The following is a 9364-nucleotide window of genomic DNA, read 5'->3' as shown; positions in this document are numbered from 1 at the left end:
AGAAATATCTGTGCTCCCTGCAACTGGTCAAGCAGATCATCAATACGCGGCAAAGGGTATTTATTTTTCACTATCACCTTGTTGAGCTCTCGGTAATCAATGCATAATCGGAGAGTGCCATCTTTCTTTTTAACAAAGAGTACTGGTGCACCCCATGGGGATGTACTTGGTCTAATAAATCCCTTATCAAGCAATTCCTGCAACTGAATTTTCAATTCTTTCATTTTAGTAGTAGACATACGGTAGGGAGTTTTAGAAATTGGTCGAGTTCCCGGTATTACATCAATCACGAATTCGATTTCTCTATCAACAAGTTGGCCAGGTAGTTCCTCTGGAAACACATCGGGAAAATCTCTCACCACTGGTATACTGTCTAGGGTAATGTCTGCCGCTGACTTGATTATTACACTACACAGATACCCTTGACAACCCTTATTTATTAGTTTTCGGGCTTTCATGGCAGATATAAGGTATGGTGGTGAGACTACCCCTTTTCTTTTAAAATAGAATTCATTTTGCCTGGGAGGTCGAAATATTATTCGTTTTGAGGCACAATCAATAGTTGCATAATATTTAGTTAGCCAATCCATACCTAGAATAACATCAAAATGTCCTATGTCTAAAGGTATTAAATCAGCATACAAGGTAGCATTCTCGAGAAACAATTCACATACAATAAATACAGTTGAACATAACATGGATTCCCCCGTAGGTGATGCAACACATAGTATATAATTCAATGTTTCCATAGGTCTATTCAAAGTTTCAGCAAAAGCCATAGAAATGAACAAATGAGTAGACCCGGAATCAATTAAAGTATAAGCAGGTTTACCACAAATGAAGATTGTACCTGACACCACTTCCTCAGTATTTTGAGTATGCCCCAGGACTAGTGCAAAAACCCTTCCTTGCCTTTGTTCATTCCTTGTGGTAGACGGTGTTGTGGCTGGTTTTGTCGTGGATGCGGATCCAATCGAGCTTGTAGCTCCTCGGTTGCTATTCAGTCGTGATTATGTGCAATCCTTCGCTATATGGCCCAACTTTCCACACTGGTAGCAAGCCTCCGTAATGCAATGGCAAACACCTCCATGTTTTTTTCCGCATGTAGTACAAGCTGGTGTTAAGTTACCACTTTGGCTTGAACCAGTATTACCAAAACTCCCCGACTTGAACTTCTTGCTCATTGACGTGGCCCCCTTGTTGAAATTCTATTTTCTGCCCTTCCATTCAAAGATTTGCTTACGGTTGGTCACATTCCTTCCGCTATTAGTGCCCTATCAAGTACATCCACATATGTTGGCAATTTGAGTACATTGATTTTATCTAAAATTGGATCACACAAACCTCCCTCAAACTGTCTAGCCTTCTTGTAATCTGTATCCACCATGTGGGGCGCAAAACGGGCTAATTCTGTGAATTGAGCCTCATACTCAGCAATTGATTTACTTCCCTGCTTCAGTTCTATAAATTCATTTACTTTTCTATCCCTCACACAATGTGGAAAATATTTTTCATAGAAGATTTCTAGAAAAACGGGTCCAAGTAACATCCTTATTATTGTTCCGAACCAACATCCACCAACGCTTTGCGTCGTCTTCCAATGTAAATGTATCTAGTTGCACCTTCTGGGTTTCGGTACATGGGAATACCTCAAATAGTTTCTCAATTCCCAATACCCAAGCTTCGGCCTTCAATGGTTCAATTCCACCATGAAACACTGGTGGCTTCATCTTCTTAAATTCTCTAGTCAAAGCAACAGTGCAGGTCTCTGGATGACACCCTGGGGCTGGAGGTGGTACAGGCATTTGAGGTGGGGGAGGTGGTTGTTGTTGCTATTGCTGCCATTGCTGTTGTTGTCTTATGGCTTCAGCCATGTCTTGCATCATTCATTCCATTCTATCCAGTCTTGAGGAGGTCGCCTCCTCTATTTCATCACCTCTGGTTCTCACCATTTTCTATATAAAGCTTTGTATTATAACAAGCATGATATACATATACACACATAGTTATGTACGCAACCGCCTATATAATCACAAGTTATCTTACTTAACATATCAATGCACATGAATGCATTCCTAAAGTTTCTTCTAGACTCTCTATAGCTTACTGGATAAGTGAGTGAGACATAACTCGTGCTATGATACCACTTTGCCAGGACCCGAACCCGTCCCTATAGGTTCAGCATCATGACCGCCAGTAATCATAGATTACCTACGGCCTCCATACAAGTAACCCTTTAAAAGTAAGATACGGGGCTTAGCGGAAGTCTAAAATGTTGTGGAAAATTCATCCACTGAGCTGTGCATAAATAAGGAGTGCAAATATATTAAGCAAAGTTTGACACAAATATACATCCAACATAAGTACAATTCATGTCTTACAAAATACAACCCCAACTATGCATTAAAATACAAAACCATTAAATCACACAAAAAGGGGTTCAATAAGTATGGCTCCACCCAAGCTTGATTACTTCACTTGGAAGCTCCACAAAAGGCTAACCCGGTTAAACTCGAGGCTATCTAACTCTGATGTTTGGGTTGCCCACCTACAATTACATATATAAATAAATAGTGAGCTAGAGCCCAATGAGTAGTAACAAAATAAAGAGCTTATATGAATGAAGTTCCGCAACTTTACAATTATCATTTAAATTAGCCAATCAAGTCAATCCTTCATAAAACGCATAACCATTAATCGATAGCTTTTTCATTAGTTCATTAACTTCATCATCAAGATCTTTCAATGTCAAATTATGTGGTACATCCATGAAGTAACAACGAACCGCATGTCAATTAATCCAATAGCCATGGTATTGTTACCCCCAGGCAAGGGCCTATTAAACAATGAGCCACGGTATTAATTTTCCCCGAGCAAGGGGCTATTAACAATGAACCAAGGTATTAATTTCCCCTGGGCAAGGGCCTATTAACAAGGAACCACGGTATTAATTTTCTCTAGGCAAGGGCCTATTGAACAATATGCCACGATATTCATTTCCCTCGGGCAAGGGCCTCTTAAATAATAAGCCACGATATTCATTTCCCCCGGGCAAGGGCCTCTTAAAGGATGCCACAAGTATAGTTTCATAATAGAACTTCATTCATATAAGAAATAACGTTTCAATAAACCATTCCATCATTCGTCATAAGGTTTCAATAAAACATTTAATCAATTATATATACATCAATTTCAATAGCAATAGCATTTTCAGAAATAGGAATAACTTGAACATATCTTTATAAAGTTATTACTCACAGTGGGTTGTGGTGACGCTAAGCCTCGGGCGTCCACCTAAACGAATATATAACAAAGTATAAATGAAATTCCATTTTATTTCAATTCAATTCTCTATATGCGTCTCTAACTTATTGTATGATATGTGAGTCCAAAAAGGTGCTTAAGAATGCAAGGAATGGCATGAGGATACAAATATGCACTTAAAAGAGTTGGCAAAATTTTGCTGAAAACAGGGTCTCCGCTCGAGCGCAACTTCCTACGCTCGATCGGGGGTTCAAAAACAAAGGCGGTTGCTCGAGCGTGATATCTGTCGCTCGAGCGGTCTGCAAAAGTACTGGATATATGAAATTCCTGCTCGACCGTCGCTGACCAGAAGACTGAAGAAAAAGGGTCCTCGCTCGAGCGCCACTTTGGTCCCTTAAGCGGACTGTAAAATTTTAGAAACCTCTGGGTGCTCGAATTCCACGCTCGAGTGTGGACTTCCTCGCTCAAGCGGACAACACGAATTCTGGAATTTCCAGAACTACAATTGAAGATCAAACATGACATTTAAAGCTTCAAATCTTGCATTTTTTGTATAAAAACATGGAGAATCACTATATATCATGAAAATACTTCCAATTGAGACCATTTATTCAAAATCATGGTAAATTCTCAACCATTAAGTTAAATTTCAAGTTGTAAAATAATGTTTAATTCAAATTAGATGCATATCTCTTCAAAACATATTCGAAGCATGATCAAGTGGCATGAGAAGCATGAAAACATGAATGATTCTCCAAAATGAGGTATAATTGTGCCATGCATGAATGAATTCCATGAAATTCCAACTCAATTATGCATGCATGCAAGAAATTCAACTTCATTCTTCTATTTCTTGAAATTCATAGCTCCCTTTTTTCAATGACATGCCAATGAATACCAAAAATGAGAGGAATTCACTTTTACATGATATGTCTACATGAATTAATGATGAGTGTCTTACCTAAAGTTGAATTTGAGTGTGGTTTAAGCTTGATTCCCCAATCCTCTAGCAATTCTCTTCAAATTCTTCTTCCTCTCTCTAAAGTGTTGAGTTTACCCCTTTCTTTCTCTCAAATCTCAGCCCAAGAGTGTTTACATGAGTTCATAATCTTAGATTGAGCCTCATATAAGATATAATTAGTTTAGCCTAATCAAAGTTGATTAAGGTCAACTAACTAGGCTTAATTCTATCTAATTTAATCAGTTTATTCTAATTATTTTGATCCGAATCAAATTTTAATTGAAGTCACCATAAAATTCTAAATATTTCAATTAGCCAATTGGGCTAGTCAATTTTAGCTTCTGAAGCCGTTTAGGCTTCCAATTGCTGACTCTAAGTTGTTAATTTAAACAGATATTCCATAAGTCAATAGATAATTATAGAATCAAACCTGTATTCACACAATCAAGCATATAATCATGCAATTAAACTCATTAAAACTACATAATGTACTAGTTTGGAGGTCGGAGTCGTCACAATATCGGATAAGGTAATTCTACCATTCTGCCGATGCGCCAACTTGGCGATGCCAGTGATGATCATAAAGGAGTTTACGGCCAGTTGCATGGGATTAAGTTTGTAGTAATGGAGGACTTCCATAAAGAGGAAGTCAAAAGGAAACCTGACTCTGCCCTCAATAATGGGGACTGCTGGAAAGGGCATATAATCCTTCCCAAGTATAATAGAGTCCTCCACCCCAGCCAACCGGAGTTGAGCGTCGGCTGGAATGGAAAACTCTTGCCTAAATTATTCTAGCTTAGTAGGGGTGTCTACCCTCCACCTTAACATCCCTATGATGTCGACTTAAGGTGATTGGTGGAAAATTTCAGATAAAATAGGTTGATAAGGGTTTTGAACAACTTGGCTGGATCTTGAATAACACTAGGAAGAGGGTTCTAGGTGCCTAAGGGAGATTGTGTTTCAATTTTTTTAGGTTTGTGATTTCTAGGAAATCCAAAACCTAACTCTACAAAGATGGAACAAGAATGAAAGGCAAAGATCTGGAAAAAACAGGCAAGAAGAACAACGAAAAATAGGACTCAGAATTAATCCAAGGTGAAACAAGAACACAAAAAAGAGGCATACTCAGTATAATAACAAAATATAAGAGAGGCAGTAACAAATTCGAAGCATGGCGAATGCAAATGGGATCAAGTACATGAACAAATCAAATCAGAGGGATAAGCATACCATGTTTATCCGTGTACAGTGGATTAAATAGCGCATTCATAAAAAATTCAGATATAGATGCAAATTTCACAACAAACAGATACGGTGTGAAACATATGGCAAATTAAATTATATTGAAAAACATGGTCAAGAACAATAAAGACTAAAATTAAAAAGAAGAAATTGAGAACTTACTGAATGGGGTCGAGAACGAGAACATCAGAGTGAGATTCGCTGGAGTCAGTTAAAAGGCAGAATGGCAATGATGTGTGAATCATCATAGGAGGTAAACGAAGCAATTGTAGAGCTTCGAAGATACTAAAATGGAAGATTGGAAAATTTTAGAGAGAGAAACTTTGAACAGAGAGAAGGAATGTGAAAATGAAAAGTGAGAAGACGAAGAGAAGGGGGAAAGTTTTGTCAAAAATTGAAAAAACGACAAACCGTAATGAAAGCGCCTTGGACGACGTACCTGTCAACCGGCGTGGATAGAAATGACGTGACCTGCTAGCGCGTGTCAGGTACGACCCAGTGATAGGGTGACACGTAGAGGGAACGGTTGAAAAAACTGTGCGTGACAGCTCATGCATAGTTAGAACTCTTGAGATTCTTGATATAATGAGGCAGTAACCTCGGCCAAAGCAACAATCTCGGTTGAGATACTTGAAGAGCTTGATTCTTGGTAAAGTGGTCAGTTGAGTCCTAGTCCCTTAAATCCAACAAGTAATGATCTCGGCCAAAGAGCAGAGTGAATTTTAGCCGACATGAAGTGTGCACAAATGATATAGGTTCCACCACCTCAGGTTGCCGAAGTAATGGAACCTAGGGGGGCAATTGTGGGGAAGTATTTTGTGAATAACAATAGCACGTGGCCAAGGTGACGCCGAAGTATCAGTCGAGATGCCACGTGGCCTAGTAACGTTGCCGAGATAATCTTGGCTAGGCCGAGGTTATCTGCAAAGATGCCAGAATTCGAAATAAGTGGATAAAGGACAAGAGTCCTAGAACAAGAGGAGGATCTCAATCTGGATAAGGATAATGCTCAAGAGGAGTTTATCCCTATTCAGTTGAGGATCCAAGATAAGCATTGAGCCTGAGTCCACTGAAGTGAGGGTTCTAAAGAGATCAGGTCATTGCCGTTTATAAAAACAGGGCACCCCCATGGGTCTTAGGTATGTGTGATATACTGTGAGTAATAATTTGTGAGTTAAATACTTGAATTGATATCTTTGAGAGATTACTGACTTGATCATTGAAGTGTCCCTGGGTGGACGAACCATTACGGTATTCTTATCTTCTTGTTACAAGTTGTTGGGTTTAATCTATTCTGCCGGTACTCTCCAATTGAGTTCCCCGTTTGGTTGTGTACTAAAAAATTAACACCCACACTATACATATGTATATATGTATGTATTTGTGTATCTATATCTATATTTGTATATGTACATGATATATCTTTCAACTAGTTTCTTGGTCTCTATGGATTTGTTTCTGCATTGAATTTGTGAGTCTTGCACATAAAAAATTAATATGCATGATTATAGCGAACGACAAAGATGGATTCCTTGTAAACTCTTGTTTATTTTTTATTTTTATTTTCAATACCATATCAGAAGATTTGGCCTAAAAGCAGCTACAGTTGCCATGAATAATTGTCGGAAAATAGATTTTGAATCATCTAATCTTTCTCCTCTACAAATTTCATGCCCAATGAACAAAAATATCCCCCATCTCTTGAAAGAGGTATAACCACATTTAATAGAGCGTAATAAAAACTTGGAAAAAAAAAATTGACCAACCTGCAAAGTTATATAGTGTTTAATTACTCTTATCAAAAAAATATTGAGAAAATTGTTGAAAAGTCCAAGTAAAGCATGGTATAAGACATTAAATCCAGTGGATATTTTTTTTTGTTGTTGGTGAGATATCTACCATTTGCAAAATAGTTTGGAGAGAAGTTCTATTATTTGTTTTGAAAGACATTTTGTTTTTTATTATATCCCTTAATTTATCTGTTAACTTTTTATTTTGTTCTTATTTTTTGACTTTCGTTGACTATATGTTCAAAAATTTTCCTTATTTGTTCAAAAATTTTCCCTATTTGTTCACTTTTTCCTATCTGTTTACTTTTTCCCTCTCTGTTCAAAATTTATACCGTATATGTTTAATTTTTTAATCTTTTTAATTCAAATTTCCCTTATCTATTTAAATATTTGTCCAAATAAAATTCTATCTATCCAAATTTAATTTTTTAATCTTTTTAATTCAAATTTCCCTTATCTATTTAAATATTTGTTCAAACAAAATTCTATATATCCAAATTTATTATCTGTTCAAATTTTTTAATTTTTTTTTTCTATTTGTTGAAATACTAAGTAAACCAAATCCTATCTGTTAGATTTTTTTTTCTATCTGTTCAAATCTTTTATTCTTTCTGCCTCTCTCTCTCTCTATCTCTCTCTCTCTCTATCCTATATGTTGCAAACTATTTCCTGATCATCATCGTCATCATTATCAACAACAACAACAGATAATAAAGAAAAAAAATTTAGAGATAAATTTTGAGCAAATCTCTATTTGTTTTATCTGTTCATCAACATCAACAACAATAACAATAATCATCTACGACTACAAAAAAGAAAAAGAAAAATTCGGCGACAAATTCAAGTGCTTGTACGAAGGAGTCGAAATCATCGGCATACTGATCGCTTGAATCTTACTCGGTCTCTCAAATTTTATTTCCACATATAAACCCTTTAACAAGTTCGGAGACAAATTCAAATTCTTGAACGACTTTGCAGAGTTATACATAGTATCGCTCGCTGTAACCTAGAAGCAAATTAGAAACACTAAGGTGCCGTTTGGTAACACTTACGTTTTCAATTTTCTGTTTATATTTACAAAAATTTAAAAAACTCAAATAAATACTTGTTTGGTAAAATTTTTGATTTATAAATCAGTGGTCTCAGTTTATAAATTTGGCCAAAGAAAACACAAAAAATGTGTTTCCATTTTGAGTTTACAGTTTTTTTTTTTTTTTTATCACCCAACATTAGCCACCACCCACTATCATTTTCCACCATCGTCTTCCGCCACCACCACCCACCACCCACCCTCCACCACCACTTGCCATCACCACTCACCACCCACCTGCTACCACCAGCCACCACCCGCCACCACCACCCACCAGCCACCCACTCGCCACCACCAGCCACCCATCGCCGCCACTACCACTACCACCACCACCACCACCTACCTGTTATCCATCCGCCACCACCCACCACCTGCCACTACCATTCACCGTCCGCCACAACCACCCGCCACTTACTTGCCACCACCACTCACCACCTACCTGCCACCACCAGCCACCCACCCGCCACCACCACCCATCACCACTACCACCACCACCCACCCGCCACCCACTTGCCACCACCACCCACCACCCACTACCACCACCACCACCACCACCACCCACTTGCTACCACTTACCACCCGCCATCGTCACCCACCCACCCACCACTACCACCACCCGCCACCCACCTGCCACCACCACCCACCACCCACCTGCCACTACCACCCACCACCACCACCACCACCACCACCCACTCGCTACCACCTACCACCCGCCATCTTTACCTACTCACCACCCACCACCACCATCCGCCACCACCTGCCATCCGCTACCCACTTGCTACCACCACCCGCCGCCGCCACCACCACCACCACCACCACCACCCACTCGCTACCACCCATCACCCGCCACCGTCACCCACCCACCCACCATCACCACCCACCCACTACCACCCGCCACCCGCCACCACCACTACCACCCACTCGCTACCACCAGCCACCGTCACCCACCCACCCACCACCACCACCACCCGCCACCTATCCGTCACCCACCACCACCCCCTATCCGCCACCCACCAG

The 9364-nt window shown here is 39.4% G+C and overlaps 1 protein-coding gene across 1 annotated transcript; it reads right to left on the bottom strand.

Moving 5' to 3' along the window:
* Positions 1-1249: 1249 nt before the first annotated feature.
* Positions 1250-1805, bottom strand: LOC145792910 (uncharacterized). The gene is made up of 2 exons (XM_082874809.1): positions 1573-1805; positions 1250-1481 (listed from the first exon to the last, which is right to left on the bottom strand). Exons 1-2 carry the CDS (start codon positions 1803-1805, stop codon positions 1250-1252), a joined length of 465 nt encoding a protein of 154 aa, XP_082730935.1.
* Between the last annotated feature and the right edge of the window lie 7559 nt (positions 1806-9364).

Source organism: Camellia sinensis, chromosome 1 (genome assembly GCF_055761805.1).
Source record: "Camellia sinensis isolate YWXY chromosome 1, ASM5576180v1, whole genome shotgun sequence".
In the NCBI taxonomy this organism is placed as follows: Eukaryota; Viridiplantae; Streptophyta; class Magnoliopsida; order Ericales; family Theaceae; genus Camellia; species Camellia sinensis.
The sequence above is the reverse complement of the archived record's forward strand: the minus strand, read 5'-3'. Positions and strand labels throughout refer to the sequence as shown.

Excerpts from the sequence above, each read along its gene's own strand:
- LOC145792910 (XM_082874809.1), bottom strand. The coding sequence starts at position 1,805 with ATGCCTGTACCACCTCCAGCCCCAGGGTGTCATCCAGAGACCTGCACT. Across the intron at positions 1,482-1,572 it reads GACGCAAAGCGTTGGTGGAT|AAAAGTAAATGAATTTATAG; the intron begins GTTGGTTCGGAA and ends TGTGAGGGATAG.